Raw genomic sequence first — 23,124 nt, 5'->3', positions numbered from 1 at the left:
TATCGCATTGGATGTTTTCTATGTATGTATATTATATATTCTGGCAATCACTACAAACAATGCCACCACTGTATGTACCTACATCCATAGCTGGTGCCCATTGTATATATTTTAAGTACCTATGTATATTGTTTAGTACCTATAACATAAGTGCGACTAGATGAGGCTATGAGAATTGTCCAGGGTTATTTTAATTATTATTTAGTTTGTGACATACACAAAAAGATTTTCTACTATCTTTACAATATATAATTAGATCTTCATTTCCATTCATCTTCACCTACAGACGAACACAATCTAAATTCGAGTATAGATATACAGTACAATAGCCATTAAACAGTTTTGTACTTGTTGACAATCGATTGCAGTACTCTATGGTATCTATTAGCTGTGGTCTTCATAATCTGTGTAATGTAATCAATTTGTCAATAATTGCTCACTATTTTTACATTTTGTCTTATTTTTACAAATAAAATTTAATCTCAAATCAAGAATGTATTAAAGTTTAATAATTAATTTATTAAACTATCAAATATGGCTACGTCACAAGAGAATATCGTTATAGATAGTAGTCAATATACACCAGTTTATTTGATACAAAATCCTGGCGCCATACAGGTATCCAAGACTTTTTTGTTTATCTAAATGATACAATAGAAAAACATATTCGTCTCTATTGATATACATTGTATATTTTGCAGGGGAGATCGTATGTTGTAACACAAAATGCCGTCGAAGAACAAATTCCCGTTAGCGATAACCTAAAAACATTTTACGAGAATAGTGGTATATTAGAAAATAACATAGTAAATAATGTTGCAAATGTTTCTAAACCTCGAATTCTGAAAAAACAAGATAACAAAGTCGGTAATAACTTGAAGTTGGCAAGTTTTTTATTGCCTAAAAATGTCCAAACAAACAAACAATATGTTCCAATCAACAATTTAGTGTTGAAACCGGTCACGACTAGTCCTACCGTTGTTACTACAGTCGTAAACACAGTGCCGAAGGTGACAGTCGAGAGAAAAATAGTTAAAATGAAGAACTTACCAAATGTACTTAAGCCCCGACAGGAAAGGACATTGTCAAAGATAAAACCTAAGGAAAAGTAAGTGCAAATGTACTTTATAATTTTATTCACTAAATGTAATTAAAAAGTGTAATAGTAGATAGATATACAATTTGTTTTTATTATATTTGTATGTATTAATCTATAAATTTGTTACTACTTTTATCATCATCAGCAAATGTATGGTAAGGAAGGTGAGAGCATCACCAGCATTCAGATATCAACTTACCACCTTAGTCCTTGGATTCTCATGATTCCGAAAAATAAGTTGCCATACACTGTAATTTGCTTAACATGCCTTAGTTTTTTCATTTCATCCTCATTTAAATCATTTTTTTTTTAATTATGTTTTTTAAATATAAATAATATATATTATAGAAAAGAAGCTGAATATAGTTAAATTATTAATTATGTTGACCTTCTTTTCTACTATTATTATGAGACAGGTGATAGAGATGGTGATACACTACATTTCCCTTTGTCACCTCATAGATAATAAAAAATATCTATATTTACCATACTACAGTGTACATTCCAGCACACGCAGCCCATCTCCATCTAAACACACATCAGTGCAGCTACTGAAATTAGGAGAAACATATCACAGGTAAATCAATAATTATATAAAATATGTTATTTAACTCTAGGTCTGTGGTAAACAGTTTTAGTCTAAAGGCACCCAGAGCTCTTTTGTTTATAAACATGATACTGGATACAAAGAAAGGATTAATCTCCATTAATTCTTTCTTCCTTGGTTCATGGTTTTAACACCATGTCTCAATTATTCAGAATTCCTTGTGGGGTAGACAATGTTCCTTAATACAGTATTAAAAAAAAGTATGAACAGTTTATCATGTTATCAATATTGTGACTGACTAAAACAAAAGTTACAGTATGAGTATCTATTGTATTTCTTGCTATTTCTTCTTAACTGAAGTTCACAAGAGGCTGAAAGGTGCTATATTAATAAATAATTATGCAATCTCATAATAATTATTTATTAATGTAATATGAATAAAAACTTTCACATATTGCTTGTTTTTCTGTAATCCCTAATTAGTAGTCAATTTTAAGATGTAATTTCTCCGTCTGGTGAGTTTTGATCATCAATTAGGTAGCTGATCGGACAGACATAGTCATGTCTTAACTATGAATATAAAGATTGTATTGGTATATTTAAGAAAAAGATTTTTTCTGCACAATTTTCTTAATTTTTTCTCTTCTTTCATAAAAACTACACAAAAATTATTAACAAAATCAGTCCAACTCTTCAGTCGTGATTCCCTGACAAAGGGATATAGGGATTCATTTTTATATACATATATATGTAAAAAATATATGTTGTTGCAGTCTCAATGAATTGAATGATGCACAAATGAAGATGGTCAACCAAGCACTAAAGATATTTAGTGATCCTGAAAAAATACCAGTGGAACCAACCTATGATCCAGTGACTAATACACGTTTTATATACAAGTAAGTCTAAAATTTTGAGCCAAATAGAAATCGGTATTCCCTTTCTAAGAACAATGGGATATTTGGTTCCAAAAATATATAACAATGTAGATGTGATAAGACAAAAACAAAATTTGAGCCAACCAGTCCTAATATGTTAAAAAATTACTAAAGATGTACATAGTAAGTTCATTAAATCCTGTTCTTATAAGATTTCCGTGATAGATTACACTTCCAGACTGGGAGTCCCAGTCTAGCTTTGGAAAAATATTGCTTAAAACTCCAGAGAATAATTTGGGTGAAAGGAGGCCCTCCTATGTATTAAGGTTACTTTGTCGAAATCCAGCAGTCATCTTGCCTTCTCATCTTGCATTATCATCAATGTTGTAATAATAATGTTCAAATTAATTACAGAGTTGTATCACCAAGAGACTTAACAGTGGTTGGCAAGAACAAATTTGTAATTAAAAATAAGAAAGAGGAAATCAAGAAAGAAATTAAAAAAGTACAAAAGATTGTTACCACAGAACCTGAGATGGAAGTACAATTACCAACACTGAAGCAAGAGCCAGAGGAGCTAGAAACTCCTGTGGAAGTAAGTATTGTATGTTTATACAATAGGACTAATCAAAATTTGATCTCTTCTGAATATCCCAGAATATGATTTTCTATCAGAAGACGAAGAAGGAAGGAAATTTACAATAATTTAAAATCTACATTAACATTACAGATAAATAATATCCTAATGTTCCCTTTTAATATATTACTGGTTTAATTTTGGATCCAATTGTCACATACTGGTATAACAAACATTTTAGACCCAACTTCTTCAATCTTTGTTGTAGAACATTAGATTTCGTTGAGATAAACTTTATTTCTATTATAATAAATGTATTAATTTTATTTACTATTTACAGACCAAAGTTACAAGAAGTGGCAGAAAAGTAAAATTTCCAAAACAAATAGTGCCTGAAGATGCACCACATAAACCGAGAAAAAAGAGTGGGACTGTTGTATCTTGCTTCCAGTGTTCTACGGTACGGTAGTCATTTTATATAATATTATATCAACAAATAAAGCCAATATCAAATTCACCTTCCTCCAGATGGTCGCAAATTCTGTTTCTTGTGCATTCCAAACATTTATATTCATGTGTAAAATTGTTTATATTGCTCTAAGTGTTTTCTATATATGTTTTGTATGTATTTACAAAAAATATTACTGAAATATTTTCTATTAGTAGTTTAGTATCTTTAACACAAGCTTTGTTTGGAACTAGATATCCCTGTGTGAATCGTCTTGGGTTATTTATTACCATTTTGTCATATGTATATGTGTTAGTTACGTACACATTAATATTGTTTTAACATGAATAATCCATTTATGACTTACAGGAATTCTGCAGTTTATATCGACTACAAAAACATTATGAAAACCATCCAACACACATACCTGCTAAAATTCACTCGAACCTGTTCCACTGTCTATTGGCCATCATCAAGAGTGGTTCTGAAGAAGATCAAGCAAATATATTTCTGCAACAGTTAGAGCAACTAATAGAGAAAATCAAGTCGCTACTACCCTGTTTGCTTAAGAAAATTGATGGATGTGAAGGGAAATTGTGTACAGTTAATGACGATATTGGCAAGTATGTAATCCTTACTTCCTTACTAATATTATAAGTGCGAAAGTAACACCATCTGTCTGTCTCGCTTTCACGCAAAAACTACTGGACCAATTTAAATAAATTTAGGTACACAGATAGATTTTTAAATAATTTTGTAAGAGGAGATGAAAGTTTATATGGAAAATCGTCATTTATTAAGCTGGGATGATGAAACTTTTTATTTGGCCTTTCTGTGTTAGATTATTGAATATTTATTCATCATTTGGCCAAGGTCCCTGTAACACGCGGACGAAGGCGCGGGCACAGCTAGTGAAATCTAAAATCTATTTCACTAGGATTATGTGGTTCCTAAGCCAGATTGTAATTGTGGAAAGTAAAAAGGCTGACATTAATTTGTGATATGATGTTCCAGAAAGTTGTAATCATTGGTGGTTACAGTCTGATATACAGTAAACATTATTGTAATTAAATTATATTTATTTTAGTAAAGATCTTAAAGGTCTAAATTTTGAGTTATGTTTATAATTTGTTGCATTTTGTTTTTCATTTATTATATTTGTCTCGCAATTATTATTCTCTGCACTATGAACCTTTTGTATTGTGTGCATTAAAGTGAAATATATTGAGTATTTTTTTCAGGTTATTTGGTATGAACCCTGGAAAATATAACTTTACTATGGACGCACTTACTTGTATCAAAGACAAAGATGGATATTGCAGACACAATCCGCCTCCTAAAACGAATCAGTTCAATGCAGACCTGAGCAAGCCCTCACAACTCTGGCTCTCAAAACACAATAAAGAAATCGCTAACACAGAAAATGATATAGGAGATTGTGCAAGGATAAATGCAGTTGATAAATGGCCGACAGCTAGCAAGCGGATTTGGAAATTGAAACAACAGAAATCACAGGAATTAAAAGCAAAAAGGATTAGAATCTCTTCAGAGAGTGATTCAGTTATCGAGCTAGGAGTGGAAGATCTCATAAATTTTAATGCACCAAATGAACAAAGTGCAATAAACATGTCCCCTAAATCTATTAATGTACTAGATAATAATAGTATAAGTAATGATAAAAATAATGATGAAATAATCACACAAGAGTCTAATACTGTAATAGCAAATCCGATAAAACATAAAAAAGGACCACACACACAGTTTCACAGTACACATTTCGATATTCGATCATCACCTATAAAGACTTCTGCAACTCTAGTTAATAAAATTAAAATTGACCCTGAAAAAATTGCACAATACAGTAGAGTTCAAATGATACGACCACTAGATTTAGATAAGGGCCAAAATAGTGCAACACAACCTCAAGAGATTGCTACACAACCAAATTCAGATGACAATTGTGACCTCCAGGAACTATTGAGAGAAAGTCTTATAGAGTTGACATGTAAAGAACCAGTTGTGACTAATGATATAAATTTCCATACAACCAAAAATTGGGACATGAATTCCTCAGTTGACAAAACAGATAATTATATGAAAACAAACAGCTTGATAGAACCGAGCTTAATACACGTCAAAGACAACGACCAGTTGGACAAATTACCTCTGAATAATATTAACCAAAGTGATCATTTGTCGTCTAGTGACAATCGGTTGCAGACTGATCAAGGTCAATCAGTATTGAACTTTTTGGAGTCTTTAGGTAATGAGTGCCTAGCGTACCCTGAGACTGATATTAGAAATAATACTGTTGATTTTCAGTTAGATTTATTTTCATTTCATAATTCATAGGAAATAAAATGAATGTATTTAATTATATACATGTATATATTGAATACAATTTTTAATTAGAGCAAAATATACTTAAGATTTATAGAAGATACCATTTTGTAGTTTTTATCACATCTCTTACCACAAAACAACAATACATACACATACATTTACAACTTATAAGTTTGATTAATGCACATTCTATGTCAAAACTTATGATTTTGTTACAATAGCGGAATTACTTATAAATCAATAAATACATTGTAACATCTTCAAGAAAATTATTACATAGCATATATACATAGAGCAAAAATTAAATTTTAAATGAATTAATAGTTCTTTTCTATATGAAAGCTACAGCAATTTATTAATTCGGAAAACAGCAACTACAAAAATAATTTCTGTTTTATCCGACTTGTAAATGAAAGTGGTTATCTATTAGTTTTCAATGTTGTCATTGTAATAATGCTTATTTTTGTCATAAAGGTTTAATTTCGCTATAGTTACTCTAAGGTTCTATTATAAATACAATGAAATAAAAATCAGTGTGTATAAAAGTATAAAATTATTAATTTTACCTACAGATACAATTTCACGATTGGCAAGATACAATGAGAGCAATCTAAGTCTTATCTAGTCTAGTCAATTTTATACTATTCAATAATTCAAATTGCATTTACTTCTGTATAAATACAACTGGATTTTTGAATAATTTTATGGCAAAATTCTCTCGACATATCAAATAGGTTCCATTACCCATTGTCACGACCTGTCTCAATATGAATGGAACTCTTAAGATCTGGTGAACAATATAAATAAAGTGTACTAAACCTGAAAGTTATAAAACTATACTATTTACAATTTTCATCTAATGGTATGCTTACAATACTAGCTCAAAATATTTAAATGTGTGATAGTTATATTATCAAAAACATTTTATTTCAATTAAATTATTTCTTTTTATTATATACATATATATGTACGTATGTATTATTATTATGTATATTTTTAAGCTGATCCAACTGCTTTGTGCAAAAACTACACTATTTGATTGTCTCTGCTGTCCACTGCTTTAGGACATCACCTTCCAATGGGGCGGGTATTCCTTGCAAAATACAAACATATTCATGACTATAATTTGTATTAGTATGGGTGTACTGGGTGTTTTCTATATATGCTGTTTATGTATAAAAAGTATTTCTCTAAGTTGTTTAGGACCCATAATAGTCTAGTTAGTTTGGAACTAGATGGCGCTATGTGTATTGTCTTGGGTTACTATTATTTATTGCTAAGTAAATAATTCTAAGCCTGTAATACAGGTCTTTCATTCCTCCCTTCTAAATTCTGATTAGTGAGGGCATATCCAGTGCCACCTCTCTGCATGGGTATGATGTCCTTCTCTTTCAGTTTATCTCCAGAGAGTGGATGGAGCCAGTCCTTCTTTATGATCTTCTCTACACATTCCATTGTGACAACATGGCCAGTTGTTCTGAAATCATTACATGTAGCATGAAGTAAATAGTCAAACTGGATTGTAAACATAGAGTTAAATAAAATACTTTTTGAAAGTAAATGATCAAAATGATGATCTTCTAATCATTAAGTATATGAAAGTAAAAAAAAACAATTACAAAATTAATAATGCTAACATATGATAGCTCTATTAGGTATTTTATTCAAGTTATTAACATAGCTTTTATAAAATTACTTTTTAAACAGTTCCATAGAAATATCCTTCTATGCATATTTTTAGGTTGCAGATAATGCATTTATTGAGAAAATATACATATAGAAAATGATAAAAATTTATAAACCTGAAAATAAAAGATACTGTGTAATCTTTACTTCACCTGATAACAGCGCATGGCACAGCATTACTCAAGATGTCATGTGTAACTGGACACATATATCTATTCTCCTTGGCTATAAGTGACTTCTTGTCATCAGGATCATTCACTAAAGTCCACTTCACTTCAATTAGATCCTTCATTTTTAATGGTCTACTACTAATAGGGCAGTACACTGTTGGATCTGGTTTCTCAAGCTTGGATACCTTAGCATCAGGTAGCTGTGATGGCACCCAGAAACTTGGCAGTTCCTTATCTTTACCATTCGCCAGGTTAGAAACTGAGCTTGAGGTTGACGTTGAAGGTGCATTCACAGAAGACTTAGAGCCACTGTTAGAGGATATATTCTTTTCCCTATTCATAAACTTTATCAATTTTGCCTCCTTTTCTGCTGCTGCTAACTCTGCTTTCTCTGCATCCTCCTTCTTCAATTGTTTCTCATAATGCTTTAGTTTTCGAGTGTATTCTGTCTTTTTCGAAACAATGTACTCCAGGATAGCTTCTTTATCAAACAAATAACCCTCTTTGGTGACAACTGGATTTCTGCAAGGTTGTAAAGTTAAACTGCAACAATCAAAATTCTTCACGGAATCTTTGCCGACTCTCTCGCTCTGTGTTCCGTAACCAGAGGCTGCAGCATCTTTCTTCTTCTCGTGATACGTGTAAACAGCTCCAGCAGTACAATTTCGTGCATGTCGTGTCATTTTCACATGAAAATATATATAGATTCAGGGTTCAGTTTGGGGGAGAAAATTCCTCTTGTCGAATTTTACTCCGCTCACAATGGAATTTTAATTTTAATTATGGGTAGATTGTTTTTGAAGCAGCCAGTGCTAAATAGATTATTTTATGTTGTTTACCAGTTTATCTGATTTGTGGAATAATTACTATCTGAGTGTCTGCCTGTCTGACTCTGACACTGTCATTGATGGCAGATGTCATCACGATAATGTCATTGATGTCATTCTGTCTGTCATCATAACGCTAGCATAAATATCATTCGCTTTTTTTCAAGAAAGGAATAGGAATGAAAGAGCATAAAGATCAAGTATAATTCGTTCTTCTTCATTATTTTCAATTTTTATAGCTGTCAGTCAGTCATTGACACAATAAATATAAACACGCAAACTTCTTAGATTTTATTTATATGATCAAACATAAGTCTATACGATCTGTGATCAAACTGTAACTACCCTTGAAAGGACGTGTGATTTGTTTTTAATAATTCTTCATAAACCTACAACTTTCCAGTTATAAATAAAACCCGTTTATAACTTTGTGATTATTCTAATCTTATCGTGTTAATTTATACATATACCTATTTTTTGCATATTAGTTTCAGTATCGGTCTTGTTCGTGTTAGCGTTCAATCGTACTTACGAGACGTCGGGCGTGTTTACAATATTTTATGTGAATGTTTTGATGTGAAATAAATTATAATGAACTTATCGTTCGCTGGTTGTGGTTTCCTTGGGATCTACCATGTCGGTGTAGCAGTGTGTTTTAAAAAATATGCTCCACACTTGCTGCTAGGCAAAATATCTGGCGCCTCTTTTGGCGCACTTTCTGCCTGCTGCCTATTGTGTGATCTCCCCATTGGTACGTTGATATTTATTATTTTTTTACAATTAATTTTATTCGCACCTTTTCATTTGTTTAAAATAATTCACACAATTTAAAAATAAATGTAGGTAGTCTCTTTAATCTTCAGTGCCTTAGCTAGATGCCATTAATAATATTCTCTATAATAATTAAATACTACTGTATATTATGAATATTAATACATGAATAATGATATGTGGAAAACCTTTAATTATTTAATATTAAAACTGAATATAATTTTATATGTTTTCACTATATTATGAAATATATTTAGTTATTTTGGATAATATTACAAGACATTGATGTATGGGTTTATATAAATACCACAAGAAAAAATAAATTTTAAATTTTAGCAATGACAAAGTTACTATTTTATTCTCTAAAACAAGCCTTTTTTGTACATGTAACAAAAATATAAAACTGCTATTTTTTTAATAACTATAAATGTAATAAATAACAGCCTCATACTTTTAAACCTTTTCTATTATTGTATTCCTCTGCAGTTCATAGCATGCTATTGATGTTAACTATTAACATGTAGAATGTCCTGTTTTAACCTGGGAGTTCTTGTGAGTTCTGTGTGTATATATATATATATAGTCTATGTCACTCCAGAAACCTTATTAATAGTCGAATATACTTTCACAGTAGTGCAATTATTCCAGAGTTTACTTCTCTTGTAATAAAATCCACTCTCTGGCTTTTCAATATAAGTGTAAATAACATGCCTAACTTTTCGATGAGAGAATTGAAATAGTGTAATTTTTTTCTAAATGTTTTTGTTAAATCCTTTGGGGTGTTGAACTAGAGTACACCAGTTCAACCCTTAAAACCTTTTTTCATCTCTAGTGTTTTACTCTAGTGTTTGTGACAGAACTACAAGAACTAGCGCAGCTCATCCATGTAAGAGATATATTTCAATTGACATATTCTCATTTATCTTTGTCAACATAATATATATTTAATTGTATACACTGCTGGAGCTGGCTAAAGGCTGGATACAATAGCTGGAGTTATTGGTATTACAGGCAGGCCAGTTGTACACAATTATACAATCAGAATGAGATTAGTTAGTCCAGTTTAATTCACCAGGAATTAATGGCTTTAAAAGTCGATTATGTCTAGATAACATGTGCATCTAGTTTTGATAAGTAAGAATTATCTTGCCCTGAAATTGAATACTGTATCAGTTTATATCGTAATTTGCTATAAAAATACAAACTTGTTATGACAAACTAATTCAACTAATTTAAAACCCTACATACTAATACTATCCTACCTTTTTTTAATGAATAATAGAATGTTAGAGCTGTCGCAGTACCAGTGGAGGATGAACATGTGGTCAGGTCAACTGATCTGTCATGACTAAATCCATTAGTGATTTATCATAATGATTTCTAGCTATGGTGACCCCCTTTCCCCATACTATTATATCCACCATTCCAAGTCCTTCATTACATGAACACATTAATTCATAAAGGGAATTGTCAGAATGAAGGCTGATTTAATTGATACATGTTATCAGGTATAATTTAATCATCAGGTCATCTTCCATTCTGCTCAGTACTCTGCCAGCTAATACTGTTATCTCAGGCAGGATTACTACATTATTATTTTTTATTTTAAATTACGCTTTTGCTTTCCATAGACTCAAGACCATGACCTTTTTTTCGTTTTTTTTTAAATTCCATTTTTTCTTATTATTCCTTACTTGCTAGACGAAAAATGTAGCTTCCCATTTAACCATTCTTCCCAATTAACCATTACTATATTACTCGGCCACAAAAAAGAATACATAAGCAATGGGCTAATGTTTAAGAACAGATGTCCAGTGTAATCCTTCTACATTTATTTGTATATTTCGTAATGATGATTGAGCAGGCTCGTCAGAAGCTAACAAACAGCACTCACTTTACATATTAGTAATAACAACATTACGTCATTGGGAGAACACATATAATTATATGTGTTCTCCCAATCAAATTGCTGCATATATATGCAATGTTGCATATATGTATAGTAAATGTATATCTTACGCCTGATACCGTAAGGTCATAATAAACGGTTACATAGTCCAATAATTATATTAACTGCTAATTATCATAGCACTTACAAATTGTTGAAGTGATAACGTATAAGTAATAAGGTAACTGACATACCTATATTTGTGTGAACTTGAAAATAGTAGGTAATTTAATTTATATTGTAACCACTCAACTGTATTTTGATTTAATTATGACGGCCTCTTTAGTGTAGCTGTTTAGCACACCGCTTTACTTCCGATGGTCGCGGGTTCGATTCCTCGCAAACATTCGTATTCATGAGTATGACTGTTTGTATCGGTCTGGGGGTTCTCTATATATATTATGTATGTATTTACAAAAAAAAGTTTCTATGTCCATTGTCTAGTACCCATAACACAAGCTCTGCTTACCATGGGACTAGATGCCGCCACAACATTAATCTTATTAAGTAATAATAGATAAGACAGTTTGTAAGGATTAGTGGATGGATTTTAGTTATTCTTTCTTTTTTTCTGCTTTTTGTGTAGATGATAGTAAGTACCACAACATTGACCCAGGACCATGCCTCTCTTTAATTAATGATGGGGACTATGGGCCTTATTGTCAGTCATGTACCCTGTCAGATCAACTTCCACGCGGTACCTCCATTTTCTAATATTGTTAATTCCTGATGAAGTCGCTACGATGTGAGCTGACTGACTGTACTTGACCTCATTCTTTATGTTTATCCTTTACTGATACTAACCGACCCGGCAAACGTTGTTTTACCATATTAATATCGCTTTATTAAGAAATAGACATTGATGGTATAAAGATAAAAATTGAAAGGTACATGTTTCGGAATCAGAAGATATGAAATCATAAAAAAAATAAAGAGTCCTAAAAGAAAATAAAAAATGTATTCAAATCACTTATGATTATGTAAAATAGTTCACATCCTATTCCTAAACTTATCGAATACACACAAAGTTTCATAAGAATCGGTCAAGCCATTTTGGAGCAGTTTTGTTACAAACATTGAGATTTTACATCAGATATTTGTATATTAGATATATTATTAGCGTAGATGGCCTCACCATATCATAATCATCTATAAAAAAAATAACACCTGTTAAGTACCATAAGTTGTGTATAATTAAGACGAACTCTTAAACTTATCTGTATTATTGTAAACATGTATAAAGAGCTGAGTTTCTTGTCAGCTCTTCTCATCTCGAAATCATTCTGAACTGACGGTAGATTTGACATATCATAACAGACTGTAATAGACCTATTGAATAAAGATATTTTGAATTTTATCAGTGAAATTTCTCGAGTTTTTGCGTTGTATAAAATAGTATTATTGTTTTATAGGTGAGCTCACGACAGACGTCTTGAGAGTTGTGGGTGAAGCAAGAAAAGGCTCTCTGGGCCCCTTCAGCCCCTCCTTCAATATACAGAATGTTCTGCTCGAAGGGCTGGAGAGGTACCTGCCACAGGATGTCCACAAGATTGTCAGTGGTCGGCTTCACATATCACTAACGAGGGTGTACGATGGACAGAATGTGATAGTTTCTGAATTCCCTACCAGAGAAGACCTCATGCAGGTTGGTAACGCAAATATGGTAATTTATTATGATTATGAATTATAGTTTTACTTCTTATATCATATATTCTTATATAATATCACAAACGCGAAAGTTTGTGAGTATGGATGTTTGTTACTCTTTCATACAAATACTACTGAATGGATTTTGTTGGAACTTTACAGTAATATAACTATTGGCACTAATTTAAAAATATATGTAGATTGCGTAAAATATAATGATAAATGTCAGTACGATGTAGACGAAGTTACGCGAGTCCGCTAGTTAATAATAATATTACTGCATATATGCATATATTATATAACATAAGACGAGTACAAAAGGTAAAAGTGTATTTGGCGGACTTTACACCTGGCGAAGTTGCGACAAATTATATGATTTAATAATAATATGTCAGGATAATTCACATAGCGCCATCTAGTTCAAAGCACAGCTATACTATTAGGTACTAAACAATTGATAGAATTACTTAAATATGCTTTTTTTTCTAAATGCATACATATTATACATAGAAAACACCAATTCATGACAAATCAGTTAGTCATCACTAAGGTGATTAGCATATCGCATTATTTCTATAATTAGGACCGTCGTTTATTAACAAACGAACAATTTGTACAAGGTATAATTTATGATATATTAATGACTATCTGTTTCTAATGGGAATTGTTTGTAATCACGTTAGCCAATCAATCAATCTATGGGTCACAATCACTTGCAGTTGCACTCGAACCTTTTTTGTCACGTGTAGGATTTGCATTATATAATAAGGCGTTTAATTATGAATTGTTTAAGTAGTTGGAATGGTAAAGAAGTTGACGATTCTGATGGTAAGTGATAATATGAGCAGTAATGTGGACATCATGTTATCATGTGATACCATTCAAAGATATGTCTGTTAATGCAGACATTCTGGAGGACTAAGATGTCATATCTTTTATGCCTCACTAACAAAGCAAGCTGCTTGGCAGTTTAAAATAGCTGAGATACTTACATAGACAACTTTACAAAGTCAAATGGGAAAAATATATAGAGGTAACAAAATTTCTAACAAATCTCATTAAAAGTAGAGTCTAGAGAATATGCATCATAAACAGCTGTAATTGCAATTCATAATTTTTTTTGTAACTGCAACCATCAATTGTTTCATGGTTAGTAACATAACTGGATTAGTTGTTTATGTAGTGGGAATGGCAAATAACGCATGCAAAAAGTTGATAGATCTATGTTTTTATTTGTCGTATACAACAAATTTCAATTCTGAGAGACTAAAATAGATAGATCTACGATGATTGAATGTTGCAATTTAAGTGTTGTAGTTACAGACAAAACTTTACGATTTGCATTTGAATATTGAACCAATTCATCCCATACGTATTGTTAGCATCTAAATTACACAATCAAGCCACAGGTCACAATAACAACGTTGTATTTTGAATAATTTCATCACTACTATGACTTGGTAACTGTCTTGTGACACAGGTTCTTCGGTGCATAGACACCAGTTCTTCACAAATTTATACTCTATTTAATCGAATTAGGTGTTATTTTGCGGAAGTCTATTTCACTATTTAATGAATATTATTTTGTTTAATTCCGCTAAAATTGATACTCTAGCATTAAATGTAAAAATAGATCTGTAAGATAAAATGTGAAAGTAAATATTATTATTATTATTATTAAAAAAAAACTGTCGCGTCCATAAATTGGATAAGAGAGTAAAAGATAAGACTAATGTTACAAATATTCATAGTTACAATGATAATATTATAACAAATTGCTTTTGTTTAATGTGAAAGAACTTCAAGTGATAAGGTGATGATATCATTGTATGAACAACGTTTGCTACTACCTACAGAGTTAGTATTATCAATGTAATCAGTTTAATAAATTAATTGTATCGTTTCGATGACCTTCTCGACCTTGCGGTGACTGCTTTCTACATTGCCGCGGATATTAATTACGCACAAACCTGCATCTGAATTGTGTAACTACGTAGTTAGCAAATCTCATTTAACTACTTAATTGTTTATATTAATTTGTTTAATTCCGCTATAATTATCTTTCAAGATTCACAAATATTCAGTGCGGAAATAGATTACCGTTACGGCCTTCTCTAATGGTGATCAAATTTCTACCCTTATTGAGTCTACACCCATATTATGTTCCGCCTCATCATCAAGCATTAAATAGAATTGGGATATAGCTGTTGAATGTTCGGCTACTTAACCGCAAGACGGTTTGGTAATGGTAGTCAAGTTTCCGAATTGAAGATTTGTGGTCTGTGGTTACATGCTAATTGTAGTGGAATTTAACATCAAATAGTGAAATGGACTTCCGCAAAATAATACCTAATTCGTAAAAATATAATCTCATTTGAAACAGATAGGAGATGACAGTTTTGTGATTATATCTTAACTGGAGTTACAGTGTCTAACGCCGTTGCAATAGTTTCTTATTTTGGCAATTTCAAACTTGTCACGCAATATCGTGTAGACCATTTGATAGAGATATAGGGGAGTTGTACAGTTTGCAACTATAAGTATCACTCAAAAATAAATCTTCAGTTTCAAACTGTGTAAATAAGAATTGATTGCAATTGCGTTGCCTAATCAATTTCCTTTTTGTTAATATATATAGAGAACTTTCAGAGTGGTTTTGGGGGTTTAAGCCCACAGTTCCGTGATAATGATTAGTTGATCTGTTGATTGATTGATTAATGAGGGGTTTTGCTAAATAAAACCGCCTTGGTTGAATACTAATCGAACAATGATTTTATGCTAAAACCAATCTAATGAGGGGAAATTATGAGGTGAAATTGTATGTGTGCGGTTGCTCGTACAGTGGTCTTAGAGAAATTTCATATACGGTACTATAGTTCAGTATTTTTCAAAAGTAATGTATTTGATCTAACCTAGTTTCTTAAATATAGAAGTTTTTTAGTCTGTTTTCTATTTTTGGCGGCATTATATTATTTTATTCTAATGTAGGCGCTGCTAGCATCTTGCTTCGTGCCAGTATTTTCCGGTATGCTGCCGCCTCAGTTCCACGGCATCAGGTACATGGATGGCGGTTTCAGCGACAACCTCCCGGTGTTGGACGAGAACACCATCACAGTCAGTCCTTTCTGCGGGGAGAGTGATATATGCCCCAGGGATTTGAGCTCGCAGCTGTTTCACGTGAGTATATTTTATTTATATAGCTGTGATAAGAAAGATGTGATAAATGTCTACAGCTCTACCGACAAGACAAAAGCGCTGTTCAATTATGAGGAAATCTAGTTGTGTTACTTTCTAATAATAGTACTTTGAACACAATAGGTTATAACATTTTTGTTTCTACAAAGATTTAAATGAAAAAAAAACTATGCTACAGTACTTCATCCAAATTCAAATCAGAATGAAATTAGTTGAGCCATTTTATTGATTTGTTTTTTTTTGCCTGTAAATACACACGACAAGCTGACAAACTTCTAAAGTATAATATATTTTTAGCAAACTAAACTTATAGGTACTTAATAAACGAACGGATGAACTGGCAAAAACTAAAAACTAAAGTACAACAAGTTTATCTAAGTTGTCTTTTTTTAATATGTAGTTTAAAGACACGACTCGTACACGATTTTATTGTATGTATCTATGATGATATGATGACGTGTCACTGATATGTAAATGTTATACGTAGGTACTGTATGATATTATTAATCAGTAGTAATAAATGTAATATCGTCAATAAACAACAAAGATAAAAGATTACTGTTAGTAGCATACGAGGTAACTATGACAGGGATATTAATTTTATAGATAGCCGTGCCTGAGACTTCTTTCGCATGCATAATTTGAATGTACAGCGCAGGTTACAGCAAAATCTATAAGTTTTTTTTTTAGTATAGTAATGTGGCTATATGCATGGACGGAAGTGACAATAAACCGTCGTCTATATACATGGACACGCAGACCACGGAAATCACATTATCATGTGACGCCCGTGATACTCTGTAATTTCACCTTATATCAATCCGTCAACTATGAACTACAATACATTACTACGATACCAACAATTTAGGGAGTACAAATGTTTGTATCATACCAGGATACGAACCCGCAACTATTGAAGATAAAACAACGTGGTAAACCGTTAGACCGACCGATCCTGTATAATCGTCTTAGAAATCATACTTTAAAAATATGCAAAAACAACAAAACTGAACCTTGACTATCTAGATTTGAAGACTTTTTTTTTATTAATTTTCATATATTTCCATTTTTAAAGTCCTAATAATAATTTTTATCTCAATCTAACAGGTAAATCTTGCAAACACAAGCATTGAGCTGTCAAAGCAGAATATCAACAGATTCGCACGGATTCTGTTCCCACCGAAGCCCGAGGTGCTGAGCAACATGTGCAAACAGGGCTTCGACGACGCCCTCCGATTCCTGCACAGGAACAACATGATCTCGTGCACTAGATGCCTGGCGGTGCAGTCCACTTTCCAACTGCAGGATGTCCTGGACGACACCACCCATGAATATGATCCGGAATGCGAGGAATGCAAGACGCACAGACAGGTCAGTAAGTAATCCCAGTCGGGTCCGGAACATATTCGTCAATTTGATTTCTCCATAATAGAGCTAGAATCAAGAATTTAATTTCTGCATGATACAGTTAGAATGGTGAAGTAATTTCTCCAAATAGAGATAGAATGGAGAAGTAATTTGATTGTCAAAGTAATTATTATAGATCTTTTCGTCATCAGAGAATTAGAAATATAAAATGACAGGCATTTTTTTGTTTCGGACATATTTGAGCTGAAGACCTTTCGATCCAGTAGGCAGTGTTACTATTTAAAAATAACAATTACAACATTTCTTTTTAAATCAATAAACATGGTATGTGGACCCGCCAGCGCTAATGATATACGCGCTAGTGGAGGATGATATAAAGTCAGGTAAGAGTTAGCTCATAATGGAGAATTCGTCAAGAACTATGGGATCGTAATTATAAATAGGGTCACTAATCCTGAATATCCCCATTACTAATAATTCCTTCCTTTGGAGGGAAGGAGATTGTTAATAATGTAGACTAATGGACCTATTGCTAGTAATGTCTAGTTAATCTCCACGTGGTACCCTCTGGAAACCATCGTGATAAATTCCTACCTGATTAATTGCCACGATGTGCTGACTAACCTGATCATGCTCATCTTATCATCATTCACTGGCACCATTATCATCGACGATAAAAGTCCCTTCCTTTACAAATAATTATGTTTCAGGATGCACTAGTGGACAACTTACCTGACACTGTGATGACCATATTCCAAAATGCCATAGACACGGCCAACAGTGGTATAGTGAACTGGGTGATGAGACAGAGGGCAGTCCGGTTCCTGTCTCCTGTACTTCCAGTGCTCACGCTACCGTATCGAGTGCCCATCGACGTCATGTATGCTACATTCACCAAGTGAGTTGCACATTCACTCTTTGTTAGAATTAAACGCCATTAATTTTACATTACACTAGAGGTCATCACTAAGTTCATGCAATGTGATGTTAACATATACATACACTATCACTTCATACACACACGATGTATGACATCATATTAATATGATAATTATAATAATATATTATAATTATAACCATGATTTTAAAGCAATTTAATATTGATTCTGTATTCAGAAATCTTATTGTAACAAACATTCTTTAGAAACTACAGCATGGCTTTTTAATAGGGGTATATTAAGGGTTCTTAAGGGTGGGAAATACGTTGATGTTCATAGGTTGGTTAATCGGTTTACCAGCAAATGGGCTGTATGCTTGTTTGCCACTATTGTGATATAAAACAAAAACATTGAAATATATTAGGTTATAATAAACCTTACAAATTACGAATAATTTGGATATTAAAACGAGCCTATTTTTAACTTAGAAATTAGTAATAAATTTTCGTTATCAATGGATGTCGTGTACAACGTTCTATTAGAAATGAGATAAAATTAAACAAACATTTTATCGTAAAAAACATATGAATACATATTTATCCGGCTCTTAAGGACTTGAATTGTATATATCACCTCTTTCAGTAACAGTATTTATTCGTTTTCACTTTCTAAATTGTTTTTCAAATATTTCTTTCGAAACAATTTTGCGGGCTCAAACAAAGTTCCAAAAATCATTATTTTATATTCTATGGTAATGATAAAGTAATAAAGTATTGGCTATATTGATAAAGTAATGGCTTCCTCATATATCTTTCTTGTACATAAGTTTCATTGACGGCCTTGATGGTCTAGTAGTTTAGCTCACGTTCATCATTCCGATGGTCGCTGATCTGCGTGTTTTCTATGCACATTATACATTACGTGTCACGTTGTTTGTCCGCGATGTACTCCTAAACTACTGAACCGATTGCAAATTTAAGTTGCACTTTGTGTGCAATTTGATCCAACTTTAAAGATAGGATAGCTTACATCTCAATTTATAGTCGCAATATTATTCAAGAACCTTAGCCACAACAACGCGTGGTCGGGTCTGCTGGTCTAATATAAAAGGAAAGTAGTGTAGCAGTAGCTGAATTGGAACAGTAACAATGTTTAAACTTATAATTTAAATTAATTGTGTTTGGCTTTTGACCACTATTTATTAATATTATACTAGCTACCCCGGCTTCGCACGGGTGTACATGTATTATACATATAAACCTTCCTCTTGAATCACTCTATCTATTAAAAAATACCGCTTCAAAATCCGTTGCGTAGTTTTAAAGATTTAAGCTCACATAGGGACGGACAGACAGCGACAGCGACTTTGTTTTATACTATGTAATGATATATAGATAGTGGACATGTTATAACAAAAGCTGCGCTGCCTGCTGCCATGCTGTATATGTTGATATACAAGCGGTGCGGAGCAGGGTATATTATTGTTATCGTGGTTGGTAACTTGATAGCGTTTGTTTGTTGACCTTACACGCGCGGTTAGTTATTTCATCTTGTACACCGCTGCCGTTTACCACACATTATTACCACTCATTATTATCTGTACACTAATTATTTGTTTATTTATCACTTTAATACCTATCTGTAGAATGTTTTAAATACCTCTTATTTATAGAAAAACATGTTCCGCTCGATAAGAATGCACGACTCGTATCCGTCAAGGAATCTTTGAGGAAATATACCTTTAACTCTATGCCAATAATATAGGGGAATTTTGTAAGGAGACTGTTATAGCGTTTAGAATTATTTTTGTGTTTTAGAAGACTGCAATTTAATTTAAAAAATTAGTTTGTCAGTTTTAGAGTGATTGAGTACAATAAATAAATAATCTCAGAACAATTCACACAGCGCCATCTAAACCCAAATTAAGCTACCTAAAGCTTATATTATGCGTACTAGACAACTGATACAAATACGTAGATATGTTTTTTTTCGTAAATACATACATATTATATATTGAAAATACCCAGACCGGTACAAACAATCATACTCATGAATACAAATCGGAAGTAAGGCGGTATGCGAAACCTCTAAACCACTGAGGCCGTTGTAGTTCAATCACTATTAATATAGAAATATAGGATATAGGAATTTCAATGTTATCTGATACATACTGTTAACTATCCTGTGACGCGCCATTAAATAAAAATGGTAAAGTCAATAATCATGTAACCTGAAACGGAACGTCAGAGGCCAGAGCCAAAGTAATCTTTGTGACATTGACAAGTGGATGACGGATGATTGAACGTAGGCAGCGGGAGTTTTGGAGCGAAAAAGTTGGAGTGTTTATATTATAATATTATAAAAACAAATAACAGATAGGTAATTGTGAATATTGTAGGCATTGAGGGGTTTCTCTCCCTGCCCAACCGGCATCACGCCTAAGTCGTCAGGACTAGTGATTTTAATAATACATAGACTACAATCGACTGTTTCATCAGATGGGCGGTATGCCTGATTGCCACCATCGGTATAAAAAAATATATCATAGACTAGCTGATTTGCGTAACTTCGTCTGCGTCACGATTTTTTAGCAACGTTTCTCATTGCAACTCTGCAGCTATTGGACGTAGTGTGATGTTATATAGCTTTTACCCGCGGCTTCGCTCACATTGAATCAAACATATTTGTTTTTTTTAATAAAAAGTATCCTATGTTCATTCTAATGCCTCTAAGAACATGTGTACAGAATTGTCATGACGATCGGTTCAGTAGTTTTTGCGTGAAAGCGTAACAAACATCCCTACTTTCATACTTATACATAATATTAGTAAGGATAACAGCTGTATTGGAAGTTATTTCAAACATCCCAATTCACAAACCTCTTTATAATATGATATATTAATATAATATATTAACACATTTTATACTATGACAAACGTGTTTATTTGCGATATACTACAAAAATATTTACTTACACTTAGCGCGTCATAGCACAGTTCTGATCACAGTTTACAACTTTTATTTTATTATTATGTATGTTTTCTTAAGAAAAATTAACTTTTAAGACTTACGGTATCAACATAAAATTATACACTCTGTCCTGAGGACATAAAAACCATCGCTCCTAAGAATATCCTTCAATTGTTGTCCCTCAGTAGGTAGCAAACTTTGAAAAAGGGCGAGCTCAATACGTCAGTATTCTACGACTATGACGACTAGATCTGTGCAGGTCGCAATGTTACAGCACCCGACGATAGCCCATAACCCCAATAGAAAAAATCAACAAAAATATTATCAATCATTGGAAAATGTGACTTATGACTACACGATACCCGTATTACCCTATAATTTCACTGTCCATTCTTGTGATGAGTCTCAGTTCCTAACGAGCATAAGAATAAAAAAATATGACTATTAAAAAGTGCTTATATTGAGTTTATTTGTATAAAGACTATATCTATTTTGGTTTCACGTGTTTTCTCAATTTCTACGTTTCAAAATTGAATAATTTAATGAAATTGTGTGGGTACAGTAATAATGAATAGAGAAAGAAACATTACAATTACTACTAACGGTTGACGTCAGCGCGTCCTAATAATAATAAATACCTAATCCTTTGTTATATACAATTATCAGATCACATGCAAATATTGACATACAACCAACACAATAAGTATCAAGTATTTATCAATACATGAAGCAAAAACTTTATACCACATATTACAAAAATTGCGCGGACAGAGGCGTATGTATTTTTACACACTTATAGTTTATATAGAGAAGGAGTGCAGAATGCTAGTCTTTTTTTTAATTTTGAATCGAAATTACGACGGCCTGAACCATGGTACGAACCAGGGATGTTAGGGAGCTCCGTAACCGTAACCGAAACTATCGGATATCCGATATAAAAAAATATCCGTAACCGTAATCGAATCCGAAATAAAAGTTACGGATAATATCGGATAGGGACGGAGCCTAATTGGGACACGTTCCGTAAGCATTTTATTAGTTATTTTTATTTTACTTTTGAAATTCCTTAAAAAATAATATCCGTAACTGAAATTATCCGAAACTAACGGATAATCCGAAATAATTTCATATCTGCATCCGTAACCGTATCCGGTATAATAATCATTCCTATATCCGAAACCTATCCGTATCCGAAATTTTATATCCATAACATCCTTGGTTCGAACCACTAGCGGTGCCCTCCAGACTAAAGTCATATCCGTCAGGCGGGAGTTGGCCTTCAGCCTCTCCATAAGTTCTACCGCGGGTTTGGAGTATCGAGTACCCTATCGCCCGATGAAGCTGTAAAGGCCATCTGCGGCTAACAGCATTATTTTGATTATTTATTTATAAACTCTTTATTGCACCAATAGAATTAATACATAAGAATTATACAGAAAAGAGATATAAAGTAACAAAAGTACAAAAGGCGGTCTTATCGCAAGAAGCAATCTCTTCCAGGCAACCTTTAGGTAGAGAAAATACAATATTAGAGTAGTCCGAAATAAAAACACTACCATGTAATTGAAACAAAAACACACGCATATAAACTTTTTTGTTTATTGTTAAAGTCTGTGGTCAAATTGAGAATAGATTAATAGTTTGTCTTTAATATTATTTGCCTATAGTCGTATTGTATCTTAAATTGATTGTAGTCGAATTTCGACCACCACTAGTAATAATAAATACCTAATGCTTTGTTTTTATATAATTATCGGATCACATCCAAATAT

The 23,124-nt window shown here is 32.5% G+C and overlaps 3 protein-coding genes across 5 annotated transcripts in view; 2 read left to right on the top strand and 1 right to left on the bottom strand.

The window, feature by feature from the left end:
• The first annotated feature begins 411 nt into the window (after positions 1-411).
• LOC131852782 (uncharacterized) lies at positions 412-5,995 on the top strand. Of its 3 annotated transcripts, none has more exons than XM_059203510.1 (8): positions 412-618; positions 702-1,108; positions 1,608-1,676; positions 2,420-2,545; positions 2,939-3,119; positions 3,442-3,561; positions 3,919-4,172; positions 4,791-5,995. In XM_059203510.1, exons 1-8 carry the CDS (start codon positions 535-537, stop codon positions 5,899-5,901), a joined length of 2,352 nt encoding a protein of 783 aa, XP_059059493.1. In that variant the 5' UTR covers positions 412-534; the 3' UTR covers positions 5,902-5,995. The 3 variants fall into 3 exon arrangements, with proteins under 3 accessions (XP_059059493.1, XP_059059492.1, XP_059059494.1); XM_059203509.1 differs by having other exon boundaries at positions 1,596-1,676; XM_059203511.1 differs by lacking the exon at positions 1,608-1,676.
• Positions 5,996-7,024: 1,029 nt separating this feature from the next.
• Positions 7,025-8,631, bottom strand: LOC131852800 (nitric oxide synthase-interacting protein homolog). Its single transcript, XM_059203535.1, has 2 exons — positions 7,731-8,631; positions 7,025-7,369 (listed from the first exon to the last, which is right to left on the bottom strand). Exons 1-2 carry the CDS (start codon positions 8,429-8,431, stop codon positions 7,183-7,185), a joined length of 888 nt encoding a protein of 295 aa, XP_059059518.1. The 5' UTR covers positions 8,432-8,631; the 3' UTR covers positions 7,025-7,182.
• A 176-nt stretch (positions 8,632-8,807) lies between these two features.
• Positions 8,808-23,124, top strand: part of LOC131852777 (uncharacterized) — a 51,917-nt gene continuing 37,600 nt past the window's right edge. Inside the window, exons 1-5 of the mRNA XM_059203503.1 lie at positions 8,808-9,326; positions 12,707-12,939; positions 15,930-16,118; positions 17,244-17,507; positions 18,215-18,402. Of these exons, the coding sequence (XP_059059486.1) occupies positions 9,167-9,326; positions 12,707-12,939; positions 15,930-16,118; positions 17,244-17,507; positions 18,215-18,402 (1,034 nt within the window). The 5' untranslated portion in view covers positions 8,808-9,166. The remainder of the gene's footprint in view (positions 9,327-12,706; positions 12,940-15,929; positions 16,119-17,243; positions 17,508-18,214; positions 18,403-23,124) is intronic.

This window comes from Achroia grisella, unplaced genomic scaffold, assembly GCF_030625045.1.
Source record: "Achroia grisella isolate CSIRO2021 unplaced genomic scaffold, CSIRO_AGI_Agris_v1 utg862, whole genome shotgun sequence".
In the NCBI taxonomy this organism is placed as follows: Eukaryota; Metazoa; Arthropoda; class Insecta; order Lepidoptera; family Pyralidae; genus Achroia; species Achroia grisella.
Note: the sequence above shows the minus strand (reverse complement) of the source record. Positions and strands in the feature narration are given on the sequence as shown.